At 37.7% G+C, this 26,457-nt stretch overlaps 1 protein-coding gene across 2 annotated transcripts; it reads right to left on the bottom strand.

Annotated features, from left to right (window-relative positions):
* Window positions 1-1,116: 1,116 nt before the first annotated feature.
* Window positions 1,117-26,299, bottom strand: fam210a.S (family with sequence similarity 210 member A S homeolog). 2 transcript variants are annotated; one of them, XM_018223620.2, is made up of 5 exons: window positions 26,149-26,299; window positions 18,163-18,263; window positions 16,796-17,217; window positions 9,385-9,496; window positions 1,117-2,225 (listed from the first exon to the last, which is right to left on the bottom strand). In XM_018223620.2, the coding sequence occupies exons 3-5, from the start codon at window positions 17,203-17,205 to the stop codon at window positions 1,950-1,952; spliced, it is 798 nt and encodes a 265-aa protein (XP_018079109.1). In that variant the 5' UTR covers window positions 17,206-17,217; window positions 18,163-18,263; window positions 26,149-26,299; the 3' UTR covers window positions 1,117-1,949. The 2 variants fall into 2 exon arrangements, with proteins under 2 accessions (XP_018079109.1, XP_018079110.1); XM_018223621.2 differs by having other exon boundaries at window positions 26,124-26,269.
* Between the last annotated feature and the right edge of the window lie 158 nt (window positions 26,300-26,457).

The following is a 26,457-nucleotide window of genomic DNA, read 5'->3' as shown; positions in this document are numbered from 1 at the left end:
ATTTTGCTGTAAACTAACACCTATTCCTTTTTCACTCAATAATTATCACTAATTCATTACCATCCAATTTAAGTAATTTATTCCTTTCACAACATTTAAAACTTTGTTTGTTCTTGCATTTCATTTTCAACTTTTCTACCCCATATGGTCTTCTTTATAATCTCTGACTTTACTCTCCCTCCTTTTCCTTAAATTTACACACTGTCAGGACATATACAGGTTAGGCAATATGGCAGCCCCCCATGCATAATAGCAATGAATGCAGAATAATGTCCTACCAACTCTCTCTTTATGTGACAGAGTTTCTTTTGTGCACTTTATCATACCTATAGGTACGGGGTCTATAATACAGAAATTTTGGCAATGCCACTTCCCATAGTATCCTATTCAAATAAATCATGTTATTCATATTTTCTTTAATAAAAATAATCTTACTCTTAATATCTAGTATAGGTCAATCTAAAAACAACTGGACTTGCTGAGTAATCAATGAAGACGTTTCACTACTCACCCGAGCAGCTTCTTCAGTTCAACTGACTGGTGTGGGAAGTTTTCGGCATATAAACTCTTCCACTAATCCAATCACAATGGCACATTGTAACTCTTCAAAGAGGTGACATCTAAAGAAATTCACAGAGGTGTTGATTCTGTGTAGTTGTGATAGGATTATCCAATGTGTCATGCAACTCCTAGATACAGGTGTTACTTGTGAGAGTTGCATGAATGGATGTGTGAAGTGTTCTGAATCCCGGCGGATTCAGAACACTTCACACATCCATTCATGCAACTCTCACAAGTAACACCTGTATCTAGGAGTTGCATGACACATTGGATAATAATTTCTTCAGATGTCACCTCTTTGATGAGTTACAATGTGCCATTGTAAATGGGTTAGTGGAAGAGTTTATATGCCGAAAACTTCCCACACCAGTCAGTTCAACTGAAGAAGCTGCTCGGATGAGTAGTGAAACGTCTTCATTGATTACTCAGCAAGTCCAGTTGTTTTAAAATTTACCTATACTAGATATACCATGACCTGGATGAATGAAAATCTTCATAGTCTTCCTCTTAATGTACTTGTTGTTACATTACTTAAGTAAAGAATCCATAATCATGCCCAAAATAACTATTTTTTTAATGTATAAAGATTTTTTTAGTAGGCTTTTAATAGCCTTTAAGACATGGTGCTTTACATTGTGAAAATCTTATCCAAAGTACTAAAAAAAAACCAAGGTCCTAAGAATTCCAGATAATAGATCTCATACCTGTATTTGGATCAATTTGTTCATTCAAATTCACATAATGTACAATATGTTAGGAGCAAGCCTCATAATGTTGTTTATTATGGCACATTACTGAACTCATTTAAACAGATGTCACATCATCATGGACTTCTGCTGCTGAACTCATTCATAAAAATGTTTATGGGAACAAAAACTGGGCTGTAAGTTCAACACAGCTGCAGGAGAAACAAACAGCCTATTAGTACATTTGGAATAAAATCTGCATGTGAAAACAAAAACACACACAAAAGTTTGTGTAAATGGAGACTTTTTTAGCACACAGGATGCCCACAAGTTGTATAAGGCTTTGAGCGGAGAATGTTTACCTCACTTCTTTTGGAGGAAAGTTCTAGATTAGGTAGCAAGGAAACCAATCTAACACTTACTCGACATTTACACTGCATTGACACCTACTGTATACATTTTAGCTTTAGATGCTGAAACCAATAGATCAATTGTTGAAGCTATGGAAGTGGTTTGCGTTGGCTTTTTGTCTTCAGATCTGCTGAGCTCTATGTAGTTTCTATACCTGAAGACATATTTATAAATGAATGACACCTCTCTGTGGATTTATAAATATGCAATGGCATCTGTAGTACCCTGGTTTCTGAATAAGTGAAAACACTTTTTCTATAAAGGTTATTAATACAAGCAACTGAAGAATCGTTACATTTCTTCATTTTTTTTCTTTCTAAAATTGACTCTGTCTTTGGTTTCTTGCAGTTTCTCAGAAAACCTGTCTTTTGTCTCTTCCATTTTGCCACTTATTTTGTCCCTGGTTTCTTCCATTTTCTCTGTGAAGAGTTCCTTTGTCTCCTCCATTCTATCTTGGAAATAATCCTTCACCAGCGGAGGAGTGGACAAGTAACCATACTTGCGGAGATATTTAACACTTAAGGATGTTCCACCGAGGGTTACAGTATATCGGGCCGGAGTGGCAATCTGGACAAGAGAAGGGAACATTGTCTTTATCAGATTACAGTACAGAGGAAGAGGATTGTTATCAGAAAGAGGAGTACAATAAATTAGAAATGCAGCCTGTTTGTCCATTGTGCTGACACTCTGTTGAAAGAGTGCAGTAGTGGGTTGGGTGGAACTGCAATGTGGAAAAGAAAGTGGGTACAGGTCAGGCTTAGAGTTAGCAGGTACAGGATATGTGCAGGTCTAAAAACACAGATCTGTGCAAGTCTCTACCATATAACATATCTAGGCATTCTAACTGAAACCATATTTCCTATAAGATGCAAATATAAATAAGAATATTTTTTTTAAAAAAATGATAAGACAATACAAATATATTTGGTCAAATAACGCAAATGTAGCTTAAACGTAATACAGAAAAATCACATAACGTGTATGTTTTTGGTGATATTATATACTTTAAAAAGCAATGTGCCGGAGTCAAGTTACATATACTACATCACTGAGCACCAATTATACCTGATGACATCTCTAAACATTATATATAAGGAAATATATTGGAGTTGAAAGCTACCGAAGCAGTTTATTGCCAATAGATTACCCAAAATAGGGCAAGCTAAAAAAATATATTTATTCTGCAGAATGCTTTACCATACCTGAGTAAACAGCTCTAGAAGCTCTCTCTGTTTGTTTAGAATAGCAGCTGCCATAGTAGCTTGGTATGACATCACTTCGTACCTGAGTCTCTGCCTGCTCACTCATAGCTCTGGGCTCAGATTACAGCAGGGATGGGAGGAGGGAGGGGGGGAGGAGCAAACTGAGCATGCTCAAACCCTAGCCCTGGATGTTTAAGCTGAAAACAGGAAGTCTGATACAGAAGCCCATGTGTACACAATAGAAGGAATGAAATGCTGTGTTTGACAGAGAACTCAGAGCAGCAGTACTTTGAGGGTTTACTTGTGAATTTATATAGACCTTTCTAAAAAAGCTTACCGTATATACTCGTGTATAAGCCGACCCGTGTATAAGCCGAGGTACCTAATTTACCTAAGAAAACTGGAAAAATGTATTGACTCGTGTATAAGCCTAGGGGCCCCATGTCAGATTTCAAAATGTGAATATCGAGACATAAAAGTCAGCTCATTTTTACATTTAAAAGAAATGATTTAACAGATAAAATCATATTGAGAAGTTTGTAGACAATTTTGAGAAAAAGGAGTAACAAAAACTATGGAACAGAAAACTATGGAATCAGAGGCTGCACACTACCTCCCCACCACCCGCACGGGGCCCCCAGCCACAAATTCCCCTCTGTCCCCCCTTCTCCCCCAGTGCTTACCTTCTTCATGGGTATTACAGCTGCTATTGAGTGGGGGAGGTCAGGAAGGAGTGAAGGCAAGAAGCAGCTCTGCCAGCCGCAGGAGTGGATCTGGGCTGACGAGGCCCTGGGGGCCCACCTAATGTTCCCTCTTATTCCTTCTGCTATACGCTCCTTTCGCGGCCCCAGCAGGACTGTCTGTGACTGACTGTCACGATCGCCGCCCGGAGCAGGTCCAGGAGCTCCGGGCGGCGCGTCTTTCCCTGCCGGCGTTCGCTCCCAAAATGGCGGCGCCCATGGCCGCGGAAAGAGCGTATTACGGTATGACCCGCGTATAAGCCGAGGTTGAGTTTTTCAGCACATTTTGGGTACTGAAAAACTCGGCTTATACGCGAGTATATACGGTACTTAGTTTTTAGCCTTTCTTTCTACTTCAAGAACTATGTATTTGTCTGGAAAACCAGAGATATATTACTTGTACAGTATCCATGTGTGCAGTGTGGCTTTCTGGTTGTGACCCTATATTCCTGTATTAAAGGTCTCAGAGACTTTCCCCAGAGAGGTCATACATAGTGGCACACAAGATGTCATTACCCACATAGGGCAGATTTAGGTACTAAAATGCAAAGGCAGAGGTTCCCTGTCTACCAGAGAAAATGACTAGTTAGCCTTTTGTGGCGTGTACTACGACAAAATATAAGCTAAAAACATGTTCTATGATTTTTATTTTAGCTTTATGAAAGAAGGCATTACTATTCCAGCCTTCACTGAACCAAATAGTGTCAGAAGTTCCCAGAACTTGTATGAATTATGCAGCCCAGACGAACACTGCTCACAAGATGTTTTCTGTGTACTACATAAGAAGGGAAAAACAAAAACCCACTGCAGACTTCTTTTATGTGCTAATATACCAATGCTGGGCAGACATAAAGTAAGAATGGTTAGTCAGGGGGTGAATGATGGATATATTGAAGTGAATACCGCAGTGGGTTCTATAGGTTATTTGCCAATCAGCAATACTTTCACATTGAAACATGAAAGAATAAAAAAGCCTTTTCAGTGCAGCATGATCCGCTTGGCAGTAACATTCTACGTTTTCTAGCAAGAAAAGGGCTGACATTTCCCCTCATTATTTGGACTGGAGCGCTGCTTGACGTGCACATGTTTCTGGGCCCTTCAACACCAAGGCCTAATTACCAGTTTGCACAGGTATCATAGCAAGCTAGAAGGGGCAAATAAGCCTTTTCTTGAAGAGATCTCAAAGCAAGACACAAATGAAAATCGGGTAGCGCTTTCAGCCCACTCACAGAGCAAAAATGTGAGGTCAACATGGATGAGAAACTGCTGAATATTTACCAGGGAAAGAATTACTGAGGATTAAGCTGAAGAAAAGTGAAACATGAGAGAAAAGTTACACATCAACATGCAGTAGTGACTTTGGCTCAAGGACAAACAGTCTAATCACCATCTCCAAGCTCCATGCTGTTAGAACTTTATCTCCATCTCAGCAGCAAGTCAGTCCCGTAATGGCCACGTGGGCAGGTGGAATAGAAAATCCAGGCTATTATGAGCTATTTGACTCACAGCATTTAAATATTCTGTCACTTATATTCTGCTTATATGAAACGGATACCTGCTTGTCATTTTTAGTCAAGCATTCATTTCACAATTTTCACTTTTTCCCCCCCACTGCTGCTTTCCGGACAAACACGCAAGAAAGGCATTTACTAAAATTAAATCCTCTATGCTAAGCAGCTTTGTATGAGCTGAAAAGCCAGATTATCAGTCTAGACAATGAAATAATGAAAATGCACATATCAGTGGTTAACTCATCCAATTAGAATGCTTGCTGCTTTCCAGCTTGCTCCTAAACTGTAATCACAATATGAATTCTCTAGGGATATGCGTATGTATATGTATATATATATAAATATATATATGTGTGTGTATATCTTTCCAGCTAAAGTCAGGTGATCCCAATGGTGGCCAATAAAAGGGCAACCAAGTTTGTGAGTTTTATTTTGAAAGCAGCTGTGGGTAAAGTTCTGGGTAAAACTTAATCTGTTTATAAAATGTATAATGAAGCAATGGAATTCTTAATAAATCAGATGAAAATTGAGCTTAGGACTGGCCAGATATGGGATGACTTTGACGTAGTTGGCCATCTTAAATATATTGCAATATATGGACAAACAATCCCTGTTTTGTTTAAAGGGTAAGGCATTTTTTAGTAGCAGTATGCACAAAATGTCTCTGTCTTAAATATATTGATAATGGATTGAGTGCGGAGGACTCTTGTTTTTGTCTGTGAATTTTGTGGTCACAGCCTCAATGCACCCCCAGCCTAATGGTTTTTAAAAATTAGTGGTGAGCACAACTTTCCCTTGTTTGTTATAGTTTATACAGGAGCAGTGACCAGCTCCATGTTGTAGCTCACACCCTTCCCAGCTATAGTCAGGTGATCCCACTGGTGTCTAATAAAGGGCAGCCAAGTTATGGAGTTTTACTTTGAAAGCAGCTAGTAAGTTGCAGGTAAAACTTAGTCCCTGTGTAAGATGTATAATGAAGCAATAGTATATTAGGGATGCACCGAATCCAGGATTTGGTTCGGGATTCGGCCAGGACTGACTTTGCAGTATGCCACTGGCTGGACTAAGGCGATTGTGTTATAAGCATCAGCAATATATTCACATCATATATTTAACAGAATATTTATAAGGCTTGAAATACTACACACATTCAATGCTAGACTGCGGATTTCAGCTAATAATGAAACTTGCAAAACAGAAATACATACATTTCCCAGCTTTATAAATAATAAAGCACACTTTTTCAATAATATATCATAAATATTGCTGCAATTTTATGTTACAAAAGCTGGCAATAGTTGAAATTCAAAACTGTGCAGGTATGGAATATGGCTGCAAAGTGCAATATGTTCATTTTTTGTACTGAGCCCTAGTGTGACTGGTTTTTGATCAATAACTCCAGTGTATCATATGCAGCAATCTTTTTGGGACCAAAATCTTGGGTTCTCTTGACAAGTGGAATTTTTGTGTAGAAAATCTATTATGAACTTAATCTCCTGGAAATATAATCAATGATAAATGCTGTATTCTTCAGTATCCCCATCTCAGTAAAGTGTCTCTCTTCATGCAAGAGTCAGATTTTCATTGAGTTAGGTCAAATCTATCAATGTATGCTCCTTTTGCCAAGACAATGTATTAGAGCTGTCTTTCAAAATAACTGGCTCCGACATAAAGCTGCAGCTAGAGACGCATTGCTGAAAGGGAGGCAGTGAAGAATAACTAAATTATTTCAAAAGCAGTACAGAATATTTGATTATCTTTGGAAAGCTTATTATTTTCATAGATGAAGCATAGATGAGATTTTTATTATCGTGATAGTATGTCTTTTAGAAAAGCGTTTAAACATGTCTTGTTTAGAAACACTTGCCTCTTCCATCAGAAAAGGACATTTCCTGTGGTTGTGGAGACCATTCAACAACCAATAATAAGGCCAGTGCAAAATGGCTTATGTCCCAATAGCTATAAAATATAGTACCGGCTCTGTTTTACTCTCACTAACAGTGATGTTCCGTTAAACAAATGCATTGTGGTTCGTGACTGGCAGTCCTAGAGTGAAATAGCCTTTCATTTACATCTTCTAAAAGAGAAGAGGCTGCTTAATCAGATCAGTAGGTGTGGCTGACATCATTATGCTTATTGTGATACTTCTATGTTTTAGCTGAACCCTTCCGTATTGGGTCTTCTAGAATATAGTTATGCCCAACAGCTGGTACTTTGATCCGATGAGCAGCAGACTATAAAGGAATTACCAGAAAGCTTTTGTTTGCTGCCTGCTGATCTTATGCAGTGCCTAGAAATTATTTGTATGCACATGCATGGTAAAATTAGGTTTCTAAAAGTTTTTTTCAACTTAAAGATAAATAGACCTAAATCATTGGGGCAGACTGCTAGGCATCTGAACAACCATATTTACTTTTTATCGGGGCACCTGTTATTCTGTAAAAAAAAAAAAAAAAGCAGTGCTGTGTATGTACTTGGTTGAGAAACACCCCCCCCCCCAGTGATTTTATATTTGTTATTGAAAGTAAAATCTGTAATGTGGTTGCTTTTGAAACGTATAGTTTACCCTTAAAGGGATACTGTCATGGGAAAAAAACATTTTTTCAAAATGAATCAGTTAATAATGCTGCTACAGCAGAATTCTGCACTAAAATCCATTTCTCAAAAGAGCAAACAGATTTTTTTTATATTCAATTTTGAAATCTGACATGGCTAGATATTTTGTCAATTTCCCAGCTGCCCCAAGTCATGTGACTTGTGCTCTGATAAACTTCAATCACTCTTTACTGCTGTACTGCAAGTTGGAGTGATATCACCCCCATTCCTTCCCCCCCAGCAGCCAAACAACAGAACAATGGGAAGGTAACCAGATAGCAGCTCCCTAACACAAGATAACAGCTGTCTGGTAGATCTAAGAACAACACTCAATAGTAAAAACCCATGTCTCACTGAGACACATTCAGTTACATTGAGAAGGAAAAACAGCAGCCTACCAGAAAGCATTTCTCTCCTAAAGTGCAGGCACAAGTCACATGACATGGGGCAGCTGGGAAATTGACAAAATTGAATATAAAAAAAATCTGTTTGCTCTTTTGAGAAATGGATTTCAGTTCAGAATTCTACTGGAGTAGCACTATTAACTGATGCGTTTTGAAAAAAAAAACATGTTTTCCGATGACAGGATCCCTTTAAAGGGTAACTATCTCGAAAATGAAAATGTAAAATTAGCTTCAGCATACTGACATCAGAAACTTTGTAAATACAATCAATTACAAATTCTGTACCTTTTCTGAAATAATAAAGTTGTATTTAAAGTAATGTTCACTATTCCTCTCTCAGCAACCACATTCTGTCTTCATGCAGGAGTTGGGTGTCAGATGAATGATCCAATACATCTTATAGGTGGCTTATTTTGCCTAGATAGATCTCATTCTATTAAAATCACCAGCCATCATGTCTCTCTACATGCAAAATTTGTGCAAAATGCAGTTATTTTGTTAGATGTTGTTTGTACTAGAATCAGTTATTTGAGTGAGCTCTAATACATCTGCTAGGAAAGAGAGCCCCCTTATGAGATATATATTGGATCATTCATCTGACACCCAACTGCTGCATGAAGAGAGAATGAAGAGAATCAGATGCTGAGAGAGGTATAGTGAAGATAAACTTGATTATTTCAGAAACGGTACAGAATGCAGAATATTTAATTGATTGTATTTAGAAAGTTTCTTACTTCAGTATGAGGAAGCATATATTAAAAATGTTTGTGATAGTTCCCCTTTAAAATAGCACAGAAACCAGAATGGCCTCTCTGCATAATGCCTCAGGGGCAAAAAAGAACTGAGCTACTAACTTAAAGGGAACCTATGAGCTAAAATTGTTTCCTCCCACCAGAGATTTAGGCTAACACAGCCCACACTCCAGATGGATGAAACAATAGCCCCCTATCTGGCCCCCATGCCAGGAGGGAGCTCCTGATGCGAATGACCACTTTGCTCTTCAAGTCCATGCGTGCATCCCAACATGGCCCACAGAAGCATTTTCTTAGACAATATTATTCATGGGGTCTGTTAGCTTTCACCTCTGGTGGGGGTGGGGGGGGGGGCAATTTTTAGGTCAAAGGTGCCCTTTTACGGTCTTTGAAACAATCATAAAACGTGACATTTGACAGATTCACAATTAATATGAATTTACCGGCATCTCTTAAGTAGAACGGAAGAGAATATATATTTATAATAGATATAAATTCTCCTTATCCATTTTTTTTCATTACCTTATACAGTGCATAAGCTGTAAGTGCATTCCCACCCTGAGAATTCTTCAGAATGTTAACTATTCCATCTGGCAAGCCGACAAATTCCAGGAAAGGAACCACATTAACTCCCCTGTTAAAAAGAAAATTGCATTCATAAGTTTGAGTGGAATAGTATTTTACAATATGTATAAACAGGTATGGGATATGTTATCTGGAAACCAGAAAGGTCTATGGGCCGTCTCCCATAGACTCCATTATAATCAAATCATTAAAATTTTTAAAAATAATTTCCCTTTTCTCTGTACTAAAACAGTACATTGTACTTGATCCAAACTAAGACATAATTAATCCTTATTGGAAACAAAACCAGTTTACTGGGTTTATTTAATGTTTACATGATTTTCTGGTAGACTTAAGGTATGAAGATCCAATTTACAGAAAGATCCATTATCCTGAAAACCCCAAGTCTCGAGCATTCTGGATAACCGGTCCCATACCTGTACAGAACTTTTGATTTCTACTGCCTGCTTTTAACACTGGCCAGTACTATTTTACCTGGTATTAACATGGTATAGTAAGACGGACTGAATAACATTACAGATTCTGGTGTTGAGGTAACTATGGTTAGGCCAATGCATCTCTACTTGAGATGTAGATACACACAAGTCCTATACCTGAAACAGAAATGCAGTTTACACTATAGGCTTCATTTCTTGTTAAAGTGCACCCTCTTCTGGCTGTTAAAGGAACAGTAACACCAAACAATGAAACTGTTTTAAAGGAATGATAATAGAATTTACTGTAGCTCTGCACTGGTACAACGGGTGGTTTTGCTTCAGAAACACTGTTATAGTTTATATAAACAAGCTGCTGTGTGGCCATTGGGGGCAGCCATTCAAGCACAGGATACACATTAGATAAAAGATACGTTCTGAAGAATCCCATTGTATACTACAGAGTTTACCTGTTATCTGCTGTGTATCATGTGCCTTTACTCCTATTTCTGCTTGAAATGGCTGCCCCCATACAAACAGCAGCTTTTGTATATAAACTATAGTACTGTTTTTGAAGTATACACACTAGTTTTACCAGTGCAGCGTAACAGTGCATTATATTTTCATTACTTTAAGACATTTTCATTTTTTGGTGTTACTGTTCCTTTAAGAGAGATGTCTAGTATTTCAGTGAGTTCATAGCTACAGGGTAATTTCTGGCCTAATAGATATTTGGTGTCTCTCAGGCCACCAGACAGCTCAAAACACCATTGACACCATTTTAGAGAGATACAGAAAGAGCCCAGACTATAGATAAGAGTTAACCTATTTGCAACATGTTCCATAGTTGATAAAGCTCTTTTCATTCATGAGTCATAAGAGGGCTGCACTTCATTGTTCAAACACAACAGACCACTTTATTCTGTGTTTGTATGAAGATTACACACATATGGATCCAGTTTCTATCTAATGCAACTAAACAGGAATTTGAGATTAAAGGAAGAATACATTGTAACAGTATCTTTGTAATATATCTGAGATAATGTGGGTGTGGTTTGCAATACGTAGGGAGAACCATTAGGGAATGGAAAACCTTCTTAAAACTTAAGAAATATAAAAAAAGGGCTAAAACCCCACTCATTGTCAAATCATTGCAGGGAATGTCATAATGGAAGTTCAGAGGTGTTAAGAATAATGGGTATAAAATAGTAGAAGAGGAGAGATGAGAGAGGGTGTGATAGGGTTAATAAGTTGAGAAGACGGGAAACCCATTGGATCTATAAGTTAAATACAGTGGTACAAATGGATTTTAATGTGGATATAGATCTAGCAGCATTTATGGTCTAAAATAATTGATTATAGTTATCAATTTTGATATGTGTTTTTAAGATGGTTTTATGGATTGTAATACGGGTATTAAGGAAATGTATGGATGTATTTGATGAATTTTTATTGTAACTTATTATGGGGGTGGGAAGTTGCATATAAGTTAAAAAATTCCAAGATGGGAAGGGTTAACGATGATGAGAATAAGAAGGAAGTGATGAATGAGACAAGAAGTCCTTGAGAAAGTGGATCGAAGTCCGCGAAAAGCGTTGGACAAAAGCGAGGAGTCCAACAAGAACAAGTGTGGATTTGAGAGAGCTCGAAATCCGGACCACAGGGAGACCGACTGCTGGCACGGGAGTGGGACGGCTCTGGGCACTAAACACACACGGAGCGGGGCAGAGAGTGAGACACACGGACAGATAAGGAATATGCGGGAGATGTTGAACTAAAACTAAATACTGAACTTGGAAAAGATTCCCTGTCTTTTGCGCTTTTATTTTTTACTACAGATTTCTATATATTAGGAGCGGGAGTACTCCATTACCAAAAGCTGCAGCTGAGCGGGGAAGTGATTTTTTTAAAACAAGCGGTGATCCCTATTAACCTCAACTTCAAGAGCGCCGCAGTTGTTAAATTGGTGTTTTCAGGAAAAAACCTGATGTACAAACTTAGGGGCCCCTAACACAAAGGAGTTTTTAGGGATATCATACCTGTGCACCCAGAGAAAAGAGAGAACACATGAAGGCATGCAAGTGGTATTTTTAGCATTACCCAAATCAACATGTAAAATATAGGAAATAAAACTATGGATGTCCAAGAAGACGCAATGTACATGTAAGGCATATTTAATACTATATGTATTTGCTTTAAAGAGGACCTGTCACCCTAACAAAAAAATTCAAAATCCTATTTTATGATGTTAGTCAAGCATCAAGTAATCACCTGCCCCACTTCTATGCATATAGGAGGAGCAGGCACTGGATGACTGAGATTTTAAGCAATTTTATTACTGATGGATGTTATGGTTTCATGCTTAATTTGAAGGGGTTATTATAAAGCTTTTGATGTCTGGTTGATAGGTCCCCTTTAATCACTGCTAGCTGTAATACACATACTCACCAATACAGTATGTCCCTACAGTAAATGGTGTACAGAAGCACCACAAATGTAGCTAACCCAAAAACCGAGAGTCATTAACACTAAATGCAATCTGCTTCAATGGCAACCAAGTAGTCACTGTTATCTGCAATACTATACTATATATCATCAGGGGTCTTGCAGTCAGGGACGCTGTGGCAAAGAACCATCCATAGATAGAGAAGTATGATTTGTGTGACACTAAAGAGGAATAATTGAGGAGTGGCCATGCATGCCATTATTGGAAGCCATTTTACTTGTTGGCAGGGCACAGGTCACAATGGACTAATAACTGGGGCTCCCTAAGCGGTGGATCCTGCTAACTTTTTCATTAAATAAAGTACAAGCTCTGTTAACAAAATCATAGAGAGCTTCAATCACTTGCTGTATTTGAACAGCTTGAAAAGCAATCCAGCAGACTCAGTCCAACTGAATACTGTCCAATACTATTTCTGTGATGCTGCTAATAAAGCATGTAGCAATTAGGTCAAGTGAAAAAACTTTTCATTACACCTTCACATAAATGCCGCATGGTTTAATTTCCCCTTTTAAAAAAATGGTATCTGCCGTGTGCACAATGAACAGGAGAGTGTGGCAGAATTCATTTACTGATGATGAACAGTGTTGAAGCTATTTGCTAAAGGAATCTTGCACCTCCCACCATATCCTCAGTACAAAGTTGCAGAACACAACACATTCTGCTGTCTGTGTCCCAGCCATGTTATTTTAATAGCCTGGAACACATAATGCAATAGGGGGTACGCTAAGTATAGATTGACATTTGGGATCAGTAGCTGCTAGAAAGGGCAATAATGCCAGCTGGTAGGGGGGTAACTAAAACAAACACTGGCTCTATAATATGCACTGATGTCACTAGTCTAGCCTTCTTCAGCAGCTCTGGCCTCGCTATGTGTAATATCAGCAACGGACACGTGTATTACACATAGATGACATTGTTTGCAGACACTGAAACAGATGTGGAAACAATACTATGCCACTGCAAGCTGTTTGTGATGGTGAGGATTTATGGATGCCAGCTTTCAAAGCCTGTGGGTTTTAAAATATGAGCCACAGTGTAGAAGTTTATAGGCAGGTTAAGCCTCATATTACTATAGGGAAAAAAAAACGTCTGCTGTTTTGTGTTGAACAAATGAAGAGTAAGACCTTTAAGCACTAACACAAAGGTGGCATGGTATGAATGGTGTGCCTATGCCAGAAGAGAAGAAGGGCCTATGTTGCTATTCGGTGCTAATATAACATTCTTGCTGTATTTACAACTGTTGATGTTTAAAGGAATTGTTCAGTGTAAAAATAAAAACTAGGTAAATAGATAGGCTGTGCAAAATTAAAAAAAAAAATCTAATCTAGTTAGTTAGTTAGCCAAAAGTGTCAATGTCAAAGTCTGGATATGTAACATAATAGCCAGAACACTACTTCTTGCTTTACAGCTCTCTTGGTTTCCACTGATTTGTTACCAGCCAGTAACCAATCAGTGACTTGAGGGGGGACACATGGGTCATAACTGTTGCTTTTAAATCTGAGCTGCATGCTAAGGACCAAACTCACTGAACAGTTATGTCCCATGTGGCCCCCCCTTCAAGTCGCTGACTAACTCAGAGCTAGAGAGCTGAAAAGCAGGAAGCAGTATTCTGTTCTGTTATGTTAGACATCCAGTCACTCCATCCTTTATAAATTACATATTGAAACTTTTTTTTATTTTTCACATACTTTCTATTTACCTTGTTTTTATTTTTTCACTGAACTATTCCATTCAAGTGCACAGAGCAATCAAATATGACCGAAACGTTGAGCAAAATAAACCTTTGGAAATTGATACAGCAAGTCGTGTGAGTGCTGTTCTTCTGCATTGCTTAAATACACATACACACAAATAGATACACTATATATATAGTGAATAAAGTACCCCCTTTTGTAAAATATAAGGATATTATAAGTTACCGAGGAGTTTCATGACCATATACAGGTCATGGAACTCCGAGGTAACTTCTAATATCCTCATATTTTGCAACTGGGGGTACTTTATTTATTATAATACACAAGTTTCAGTGAGTCATGTGACAGAAATTACATCAGAACTCACCGTTTATAAGGATATAATTTACAAGATATTCATGGCTTTTGTGTATTATATATATATATATATATATTCGGCAAGGAAGATCCGCACTGTCTTGCTTGTCTTTCTTACTATATATTTTATGAGGATAATTCACTCATGCCACTCCTACAAATTATCCTTTTTAAAAATGCTCTGTCATTCACATATGTAACATATTGCTTTTCACTGATTACTACCGACTAAATTATACAACAATTTTCAGGCAAAAATAAAACTTTTAAAAGAAAAAAGTATAGGTATAGGATTGGTTATCTAGAAAGCGCTGAATGACAGGAAAGCCACCTCCCATAGACTCCATTATAAACAAATAATTCAAACTTTTAAAAGGTATTTCATTCATCTTTGTAATAAAACTGTACCTTGTACTTGATCCCAACTAAGATATAATTAATATTTATTGGAGATAAAATATATAATTTGGTTTATTTAATGTTTAAATGATTTCTTAGTTGCTGTGAAGTATGGTGATCCCCATTCTGGAAAGATCCCTCATCTGCAAAACTCCAGGTCCCAAGCATCCTGGATAACAGATCCCATAGCTTTTAAATAAAATTCCCATAGCTTTTAGCACATATGAGAGTAAAAGCGAATAAAAAAAAAAAAAAAAAAAAAAAAAAAAAAAAAAAAAAAAACCTCCTTCCAAACCACACCAAACCTGTTCACTATACAGGAGAATAAAAGTAGACTAGCACAGTGAGGTTGGCAGCCAACATTTTGATGTCCTTTCCCCAGTGATCACCACCCAGAAGAATGCACAGCTGACGCTCGAGCTGGATAGGCTTAAAATGATCATGCTCCTGAGGAAAGAGATCTAGGAACAAGGTATCAAGTGGAGCAAAATGGCCCCTTTAAAGGGGACAATTCCTCTAAAAATGAATTTAGTATATAAATTATATAAAGCATTCTAAGACAATTTGCTATTAGTGTTAACAAGGTCTCAGACTTGACAGAATGAAAGATGCATAAGAGAGTTTCAAATATATTCAAAAACTAAAAAAAAAATGCCTTACAGTATAGGTTCTAATGGGGCAGAACAATAACAATATCTATACATCATTATCAATTGCAAAAAGGAAACAAAACTGGATGAAAATAATAATAGAACTAATAAAGACCAAATGAGTGTCTGTCTACAAAAGATATATTAAAAACATACAGAGAATTCCCACTTTAAACAATACACAACTAGTGGGAGAACAGCATCTGAAATACACAATTGTATGCAATTTTGCAGTACAGGTATGGTATTCTTTATCTGCAAACCTGTTATCCGGAAAGATCCGAATTACAGGAAGTCCGTTTCCCATACACTCCATATTATTCAAATGTTTAAAAATGATTTCCTTTTTCTCTGTAATAATAAAACAGTACCTAAGATATTGATCCAAAGTAAGATATAAGGCATCTTGGAAGCAAATCCAACCTATTAATTTTATTTAATATTTACATCATCTTCTAGTAGACTGAAATCCAAAATTACAGAAAGATCCTTTATTCAGAAAACACTTGGTCCCGAGAATTCTGGATTTTGGATAATAAAGGTCCCTTACCTGTATCATCAAAAGTGAATTGAATACAATATTTCACCCTATTTGCATTTGGTGCACTTTTGTCCTGTGAATATATGCTGCCCTCTAGTGGATATATGTGGAAAAGTTGTTGTACAGTTCTGCATAAAATGCTGTTGTACAGTTCTGCACTACATTCACTTGTTCAAATATACTAAAACTATTTAATCATAACAAGCCTATGGATCCATTATACATTGTTACCTATGCCCAGGAGCAAAATAACAGCCTCCCTGACAAATATCTGTTTGCATCTTGGCCCAATATTCACCAGGAAGGCTAGAAAATCCCATCTACAGCTATTGGCCTGGGCCGAAATATTGAATAAAGCCATTACGGGGCCAGCATTTGAGTAGCCAGATCTTAGCATGCACAACTAGCTTATAAATGGTGGTAGTGCAAGGTTTCTTAAAGTAACATCAAACATTTTTGAAAAAAAATTTGTTAGTATACTACGAAAAAAACCCAACACATATTAAACTTTAAAATCACAAAGTCTTTATTTAGAAATAACTTAGTGAAACTCCTCCCTGGCGATCTCCTATAAGGAAGGCAGGGAGGAGAGATTGCGCACCACACAATGGATCACCCGATCGCCTTTTCTGAAGAGGAGTTTCTGTAAGTTATTTCCAAATAAAGACTTTTTCCAAAAAAAGTTTTTTTTTTACAGTAGTACCAAGGTGCACTGTATTATGTCAAAACAAAGTTTGACCCATTTGTATTTATTTGCATTGATATTCAAGAGCACAAAAAGAACTTACTTCATGGCTGCATAGTAAAAAGACCCAAACCAGATGCTAGAGGTCACCAGGTGAACTGGAATCAGAACTTTCCCGTGCTGTTTAAAAGTTTTTTTAAATCGCTTTATAAGGCCAATTGATTTGTCTTGCAATGGATCTGCTTCATTGAAGCTGGACGTGTCTGTAGAGGGGGAAGTTTCATCACTTTGATGCTGAATCCCTGCGGGTGAATCGTGAACTGGCGGTTTTGTAGAAGAGTCTTGTTGTTTGGACTGTGAATGAAGCCATTTCTTTTGTTGTGTCGGCAAAACAGAGATGTGACATCCGAAGCTCAGTGAAACAGGCCACTTTTGTAGTGGAGATTCCCAAAAGGTAAGAAGGGCTATATTGGATGTATTTGATCTCCGCAGCAATGTCCTGAGTAAGTGCATGCTGATAACAGCCTATGAATTAGAACAAAGAAAGAGAAAATTTGGTTCCCAATTTCAAGCAATTTTATGCCAGAGAAGAAGCATCTTCCTCTGGGCCTTTACATCCCTGGGATCATGTGCATCGCTGTCATCTGTCTGAGGAATATTTCGCTCTACTACATCCACTGATAATTTAAGTGCATCTGGGGTGTTGGAAGTATTACTTTATCTTTGGTTTACACTCTTCCTGAACTCACATCCTAAACTGTTTCCTTTAGAGATAGTTAGATAACTAACGGCAGCCTAGTTTGCCAACTGGCAAATAGAATTTAAACGAATCCTTAATCTGCAATAATCGCAATGACTCTGCAATGAGGGGTAATTACCAGCTTAGGGACATTAACTTGTCTGTGGGGGGAGCAGGGGGGTGGTACTATGGAGGGTAGGGATTTTTATTACCAAGGGTAATAAAACAAGGGTTTAGTTCTCCTTTAAAACCACAAATGCCTTGTAATATATTAAGAGATCCGAAAATAAAAGCACAAAGGAAAAAAATAAAAGTTTTCAGAAACTTTAAAAAAAACTAATAAAAAAAAACTGAAACCCTCTAAAAGTCTGAATGGCTAAAAAAGGTCCAACAGGATCAGTGCAGCTCCTCAAAAGCTTTTACTTAGCAAATTTTTGTATTAAGAGTTTTTTGACTTAATAAATCTCACATTTTTTGAGTTGAAATTTCAAAAAACAAAAAAAAAAAAAACATTTTTAAAGAAAAAAGAAGAAATTAGATTTGTGGAACAAAAGTGTGTGTATGTGCAAGACAAGAGGCTTAGGTTGTAAAATCTATTTGGCAAGGAACTAACATGAATTTGTGAACAATCTCTATTTATGAACATGTTGCTGCTCTGTTGTACAATATGAACTTCATAATTCAGCCCCATACAACTTGTTTCTGAACATTAAGCTATCATTTCAGCATACCTTCACCAGAAAAAGGACCAAACGTGCCCACCAACTGGCTGGCGTCTTCTGGTCACAGAGCTTTTACGTTATGGAGCACCATTCCGCTAATCCAGGGCTGCCTGCAGAGGAAGAAGAGCAACCAGAATATATAAATACAGTGTCAAAAAACTGGTTGACTTAATGCAATTCCTGTTACATGAGCCAATTTTTAGGGGACATCCAGCAATGCAAAAATCTATCTTGAATCCAAAAATGTTATCAGTGCCGAATGACTCACAGGGGCATCTTTATGACATTATCCTCGTCTAAATTGACACATAACTTGCAGAAGACAAAAACATTTACAATAAACAAGGGCAGTGCTGTCTAACTTCTGTGGTAGCGAGGGCTGGAATTTTTCAGGCCTACGTGGTTGAGGGCCGATAATGTAAGCCAGTGTTGGCCACGCCCCCTTTAAACCACACCCATTATATCATAGAAACTTTTAATGTTCACGTTAATGGTGGAAAGACTCGAAGTACCATGAATCTTGTTGAATAAAAATGCCTTTATTTGAAATACTTGGCAAGACCTGGATAAGCAACAAGTTTACAGGTGTGAACAATGCAGGAGTTTACAAGTGTAAACAATGTAGGGGCGGGTTAATCTCAGTACTGATACCTTTTAAAGCTTACACAAGGTAAGAAATCACAGCAGAGAGACTTTCATGTGGGGGTTGACACAAGGAGGGGTTGTGGGATGCCAGTTGGACAGCCCTGATCTAGGGCACTAAGGGTCATACAGGTTAAAAGAAATTACAATCAATCTTTATCCATTCCTAGTATCACAATATTTAAAAAAAACAAAAAAAAAACAGTAAAAGCAGGATTGCAGACATTTTCTTAATGCCCTCCATTTTCAACCAGCCAAAAGCTCACTGGGAATTGGGGGATCCAAATGCAGCCTGCTAATTGTTTCTTCTAAAAATAAATCTAAAAGCAAACCAAGAAGCATTCTATGTTGCCAAGTCCCTGTGAGCAATTTTTTCCAGGGATTAACCTAAGCAGCAAAGTAGTGCTATGACTGAGAAACCCCCCTAGTTTCTGAAGCAGAACAGGAGAAAAGCCTGATGTTGGGTGTATCTTTTGTACAGGCTAAACACCTGATGCATGAAACATATGGCTTTTGAGAATTTTAGATTAGAAGACCAAAGGCCATGGTTTCCTCTGACTGAATGTTTGTTAAGCAACTGTAGGTCATTGATCTCTGTGGCTGATCTGATTTTCACACTGGTTTGACTAAGAAACCAGATCAGACTTGTGATATGCAGCAATGTTGTGCAACTGTGGAAGTGTGAAGAAAAATCAAACAATTTCTAATAAACTATTAAAGGGGAAGTAAAGTCTAAAATAGAATGAGGCTAGAAGTGCTGTATTTTGTATACTAAACATAAATTTACGGTACCACAATCCTAATCAAACAAATGATTTATGCTTTTCATCTTGTAACTTTGTTAAACATCTTTGCAAGACCAAGACTGTGCACATGCTCAGTGTGGTCTGGGTTGCTTAGGGATTGTCAAATTATCAAAACAGCACAAGTCAAATAATATCTGCCAGAAGCTGAATTTTGTAGTTTTTGTATTGTTTAATACAAACTTTGCTGCAGCAAAATAATCCCAGTTTATCTGTTTAAATCTGGCTCCATGATCTTTGTCCCTGCAGCTGGTGTTGGATACAGTAAAGGGGATGTAAAAGCAAAAATAAAATCCAATACGAATCTCTACACAGTCGCCGGCTGCTTTACAGGGTAACACACAAAGCTGCTCCCACTGCTTTTCATAAGTATGATTGTTTCCCTGCAGAGCAGTTAGGAACCGTCTGACAATTCCTATACACAGCAGTATATGAAGGGAGAATATCACGGCATACAGTCAGGTTTCTTATGAAAACGGTACACATTTTTTTTATTAAAGTATATTGGTGATAGGTTTCTTTTTCATTAAAGAAAGTAAAAATGAAATTTAATTTTTTTGACTTTGCATGCCCTTTAAGGCGCAGATTGATTAATGCTGGAGGTTAGAACTCACCACAAAAAAAAACCTACTTTGTATTCATTCCTATGGGATTTTTTAGTATATCATTTCTACTAGCTACTCTAAAGTAAAAACATAGAGCAAAGTGATAGTACATTTTCCAATTAAACCCCATTTTTTTTTTTACTATAGGTGGCCACATTTTAGAGGAGTTTGCAGGGCTGTGGAGTTGGTACATAAATCCTTCCACTCCTCTGTTTTTGAAGGAACATTAACATCAAAAATATAAAGTTTATCAAAGTAGTTAAAATATAATGTACGATTTATTAGATTAGTGTTTGCTTCAGGAAAAACAACTGTAGTTTATACAGATAAGCTGCTGTGTAGCCGTGGGAGCAGCCATTTAAGCTGGAGAAAAGACACAGGTTACTTAGCAGATAGATAAAACACCATTGTATTGGACAGGGCTTATCTGTTATTTGCTATGTAATCTTTGCCTTTTCTTCTTTTTTCAAACTGCAGCAAACACACACACATCTTTTACCAGTGCATGCTAATTATTATTTGTTAATTACTTGAAAACACTTTCATTTTTGTGGTGTTACTATTCCTAATATATTTTCCATGTTGACTGAAAGAAGTTAAGTACACAACATACTAAGCATGTCACTACCAAAGCTCAAAAATATAAACCACATCCTTTGGTAATTCTAAAACCAAATCAAACTTAAATTACATAAACCAAAAACAACTGGAAAACCTTAAACAACTTATATATTAATTGATCCTGGCATATAGCTGTATAATAGTGGTTAAATACAAATACACAGCTCTGGGAGTTTGAGACAACATCGAAGCTAAGGGCTTGGAAACAAATTGTTTTGGCAAAAGTTTACTGACTTTGACTACTAATAAATTTAATTGTATTGAACACAAATAGTTCATGTTGCAATGTCCTATTTCACAGATAGTAGTCATAATAAAGTCCTTCTCTGCTGTTAGACAAGAACGAGGTTATGGAATGTCCTGCCAAATGATGTTGTGATGGCAGATTCTATTAATGTCCTAAAAAGGTTAAAGGTTGGATGATTTCTTGGACAAGCACATACTATCCAAGGCTAATGCGATAGTATAATCTAACATCAGGGTATAGACACAGTCATATGAAAAAGTTTGGGAACCCATCTCAGCCTGCATAATAATTTACTCCACCTTCAACTAAAAAGATAACAGTGGTATGTCTTTCATTTCCCATCTGAGTACTGGGGTGTTTTCTGAACAAAGATTTTTAGTGAAGCAGTATTCAGTTGTATGAAATTAAATCAAATGCAAAAAATTGGTTGTGCAAAAATGTGGGTACCCTTGTAATTTTGCTAATTTGAATGTGTGTCAAAATATGAGAATAGGTATTTAAGGTGGCCAATTGCAAGTTGTGCTTCTGTTTGACTCTCATCTGAAGAGTGACAGCATGGGATCCTCAAAGCAACTCTCAAAAGATCTGAAAACAAAGATTGTTCAGTACCATGGTTTAGGAGATGGCTACAAAAAGCTATTTCAGAGGTTTAAACTGTCAGTTTCAACTGTAAGGAATGTAATCAGGATTTGGAAGGCCACAGGCACAGTTGCTGAAAAATCCAGATCTGGCAGGCCAAGAAAAATACAGGAGAGACATATGCAGAGAATTGTGAGAATGGTTACAGACAACCCAAAGATCACCTCCAAAGACCTGCAAGAACATCTTTCTGCAGATGGTGTATCTGTACATCGTTCTACAATTCAGCGCAATTTGCACAAAGAACATCTGTATGGCAGGGTGATGAGAAAGAAGCCCTTTCTGCACTCACGCCACAAACAGAGTCGCTAGCTTTTAGATGACTATTTTTTACATTCCTATTTGAGGTTTGTTTTGTTTTTTTTGCTTAATAAATACCAGACATTCGAGTTATAATATAATTCGAATTTATGAGTTTTTCTGCAAAAACTTTTGAATCAGACAAATACATTTATGTCTCTTTAAGATACATATATGCACATTGGTATTAAAGAGGTTGTAAACTAATCTCTTTAAGTTAAGAAAGCAGTGCTAATTCATTAAAACCAAGAATGCATGGCCCCTAACAGTGACGGCATACTTAAGCACCATGTATACTGCTTCTGAGAACAGTGCAGCTGGAGATCAACTGGATCGTAAGCAGACCTGTCTGAGAAAACTCTATTTTTTTATAATGGTAACAAAAAAATAATGTATATATTTTAGAAAGTGGTTTATTTTTTAGAGGTTGTAATGGAACCCCTTAACCTTATGAGATGACTTTAAGGGGTGTTCCCGAAATGCACTAGGCATCCATTAGACAGCAGCCACTTGGTTGTAACGGTACAATAAATAGAGGTTTTGACTTTAAGAGACACTGTGTCTACAAACCTTTTGGCTTTGCATTATCGTAGTTGGAGAAGCTCAGCGGAAGTTGAGACACAATGATCTCCTTATCAGTCCGTCTCCCAATTTTATAATAAAGAGCAGGACTGAGTCTGTATGATTTTTTGCGTATTTCAGACACTTTAACCTGCACAACTAATGTTATGAAAGAATCACATAATTACCCAACATGGAGAGACCAGGTAGTAATTAGTAGAAAAGAAAACTCTTCAACAGGCAATGCTTTTCACTGCAGTGACTCCACTACAATGCACGGCTTCACTAACACACCCATATACAAACACTAGGGAAAAGAAGACTCATGCAGTGGATGGTCAAAGGTTTTCCAGGCAAGGAAAACAGACTGTGAGTCACTCCCTTGGCCATTGCCCAGTACTTGCATCACTGACTTCTTGTGGGAGGCACTGTACAGTTTAATAGCTACCTTTACAAAGAGCATAACTTACAAAATACAAATTTTAACTAACAACATACAAGAAATTGGACTTGATACCCCATACAGAATGAACTGTTGCTAAATAAAACAAAGGGGGTCACAACAAAGGAGGAAGGGAGGAGCTCTATACTGCAATCTAATCCAGGGACCAAACATGGCACTTCAGTTCCCATATTTAGCTCAAGAAATAACCAAAACATATTTTTGTGATTTAAAGTGGAACTATCACCCCAACATAAAAAGCTGTATAATAAAAGTCCTTTTCAAATTAAACATGAAATCCATTTTTTTAAATTTTTTATTAAAGCATTCATAGCTATTGTAAACACATTTAAAAATCTCAGCTGTCAATCAACTATTGCTTGCCCCTCCTCTATGCCTTAGGCATAGAGGCAGAGCAGGCAATTACTTTCTCTTTCCATTCAGCACTTACTAGATATCACTGCACTCTCCACATGCCCCCAGTTCTCTTAACCATTTAATTGTGTAGCCAGTGCATGGGGATGGACATCAGGTCCCCCATTCTCGTGCATAAACAAGATTTAGAGATGATGCATGGCTTGCCTTAATAATAGTGTCCACAAAATGTAAACACAAATTGGATATCTCCTTGGTGTAGTAGTGTCAATTGCTCAATCATACAGTGGTGGGGTTCGCCAGGTCCACATAAACTTCAGGGTACAAATAATAATTCCACTGGAGAGCTGGTTACAATGCAAGCTTACGCTGGATGGTCTTGCAACATATTGAGTTACCAAGCAGAGGGGGAGACAGGAAAACCTTGCTTCTGAGATTGGAGGCAAAAAGGATAGAAAAGTTACAAACTATTGAACCAAAAGGGATGAATGAGGCATGGAGCCTGAAACGCTTTTTATAGTATGTTTATTATTACTAAAGTAAAAAACTCTTTTCACAGGCTTTCCACCATCTGAATCCTATAAGGACATTTACTATGGACTGAACTCTAACAGATGGTAGGATTAAATACAATTTTGTTACATATTGAGATGGTGAAACACTATTTGTTACCATGTGTGTTGGTTATTTGATAGACCGATGGTAGTTTCTGAAATGTATATACATACACCTGGCCAATAGATGGAGCTGGTGTACCTGGGAAGAATTGTTTATGTGTACCTGTTTTCTTTTTCACCTTTAATTGGTCACCTTTAATTGGTCACATGATGGGTTGTGGGGGGTGAAGGCCTTTAAAAAGGCACACTTTGCTTAAATTTCTTCAAGTGCACCAGAGGAAGGACCCTAGAGCTCCGAAACATGTAGTGCTTATGCATCTTCAATAAAACACAACACGGCATTGTAACCAGCTCTCCAGTGGAATCATTATTTGTGTCCACAAAATGTGCCTGCTTGCTATAATTATGAATTCCCAGACAAAATTAAACAAGATTCAGATAATTTATATAGTGTAATTAAAGTTTATTTTGCTTGACTAATGTCATAAAAAATTTTTTGGGGGGTGACAGGTCCCCTTTAACTATATGCATAAATTATGTAAAACACAAGCCCTATTCGTTGCACTCATGTTGAACAAGGGGTGTACTCTACTTTTAAGACATAGTTCCAAGAATATTTACAGAAGCAAATAAGTATTCACTCAAAATCTCACCCTAAATGACCCTTAGTTAGTGAATCCAACTATATATAGGACATCAATGTGCATTCTCCACAAATCTCAAACTGATCTTCAGGCTGGCCTGAATTGCTGAAAACAACTTACGTAAAACAAAAAAATTCAACAAATTCACAAAACAAGCAGCTGCCAAACTTGCAAAGTAGGGGCAGATTTATCAAAAAGTGTGAGAATAGAACTCACCACAATAAAACTCACTCACTTGCTATTCATCCCTATGGGATTTTTAGAATCATATTTATCTTATTGTGGTGAGTTCTATTCTCATACTTTGATAAATCTACCCCTAAGTGTTTCCACCTTCAAATAAAGTGAATTATACTGTGTAGGGAGCATGGGGCCTAATGTAGCACCGGGCTTTTATGTCTTTAACCCACCTATTGACATTACAGTGCAACACAGGCAGTGATAGTAATTGCTATTTCACACTAGTTACTCTAAAGCAGTGATCACTAACCAGTAGCTCATGAGCAACATGTTGATCCCCAACCCCTTGGATGTTGCTCTCAGTGGCGTCAAAGCAAATGCTTGTTTTTGAATTGCAGGCTTGGAGGAAACTTTGGGTTGCACAAAAAACAGTTGTATTGCCAAATAGAGATCCTATAGGTTGCCAGTTCACATAGGGGCTACCAAATAGCCAATCAAAGCCCTTCGTTGGCATCCTTGGGAACTATTTTCATGCTTATGTTGCTCCCCAACCCTTCTTACATTTGAATGTGGCTCACGAGTGAAAAAGGTTGGGGATTCCTGCTCTAAAGTAACAACTTTAAAATAAAATCCCAATTTTTACCATAGGATGCCACATTTAAGAGGAGTTTGCAGGGCTGTGGAGTCGGTACATAAATCCTTCGACTCCTCAGTTTATGGTACCTGGAACTCCTCCGACCGCCTCCTGGTTGCTAGGGCTCTTAACTGTCATAGCAACAGGCAAGCAGCATGGAAGATGAGTAGGAGAGGGACAGAGGAGAATCAAAAAGAATATACGATAATTACAATAAACCTGAAACCTCACAGTTAATCAGTAATGAAGTCTGGGATCAGTAACCAAGAACAATCACACAGTATTTCCAGATGAAGAATAGAAAGAAAAAAATAAATTAAAAAGTAAATTAAAAAAAAACCAAAAAACAGAAAGGTAAAGACCAATGAAAAGCTGCTTCGAAGCAGGTCAGTTCAAGTTCATTAGCAGAGCTGTGCTTGGGATGATATGAAGAAGGGCCTAAAGAAGTCTAATGTGACAGTCAGGCTCTGTAGTTCTCCCACACTGAACCGGCACAAGTACACGGCAATACTACGGATGCCCTCTGTGTCCAGAGCAAAAATGACCCTGACAAAGTATGTGGTTGCTTGTGGTAGCCCGTCCTCTGACTCCCTGAAGCTCTCCCTTTAATTTACAAGCAAGTGACGCGCAAGAGTATTTTTTCCCAGACTTGAAACTCACTGCCCTTCCACAAGCGCCGCTCTACCTGCAACTTCTTCCCGTTTTCTGAGCCGCATCAATTCAAGGTTCAGTGACAGCAGCGCCTGCTAGGACACAGCGTGAACTCTGCGCTCAGACAGTCAAGCGCAGCCCCACCCCTCTACCTCTTACGTACTGGAGGCACGTTCCTCGGCAGCACGCATTGTCACGTGCCACATGGTGGAACCTGGGAATTGTAGTTTACTTTCTGCGTCGCTCTATTTGTTAGCACGCCAATTTGTAGTCTATTCCGTGTGTATAGTATCGATTGTGATACTATTGTACTTTAGTTAACTCTGGCTATGTGTTTTACTTG

The sequence above is a fragment of the Xenopus laevis genome, chromosome 6S (assembly GCF_017654675.1).
Source record: "Xenopus laevis strain J_2021 chromosome 6S, Xenopus_laevis_v10.1, whole genome shotgun sequence".
Taxonomy (NCBI): domain Eukaryota; kingdom Metazoa; phylum Chordata; class Amphibia; order Anura; family Pipidae; genus Xenopus; species Xenopus laevis.
Note: the sequence above shows the minus strand (reverse complement) of the source record. Positions and strands in the feature narration are given on the sequence as shown.

Coding starts and splice junctions, on each gene's coding strand:
- fam210a.S (XM_018223620.2), bottom strand. CDS start 17,205: ATGCACTTACTCAGGACATTGCTGCGGAGATCAAATACATCCAATATA. Junction 9,497..16,795: donor TTTTACTATGCAGCCATGAA/GTAAGTTCTTTT, acceptor TCTTTTTAACAG/GGGAGTTAATGTGGTTCCTT. Junction 2,226..9,384: donor CAGCTTATGCACTGTATAAG/GTAATGAAAAAA, acceptor TCTCTTGTCCAG/ATTGCCACTCCGGCCCGATA.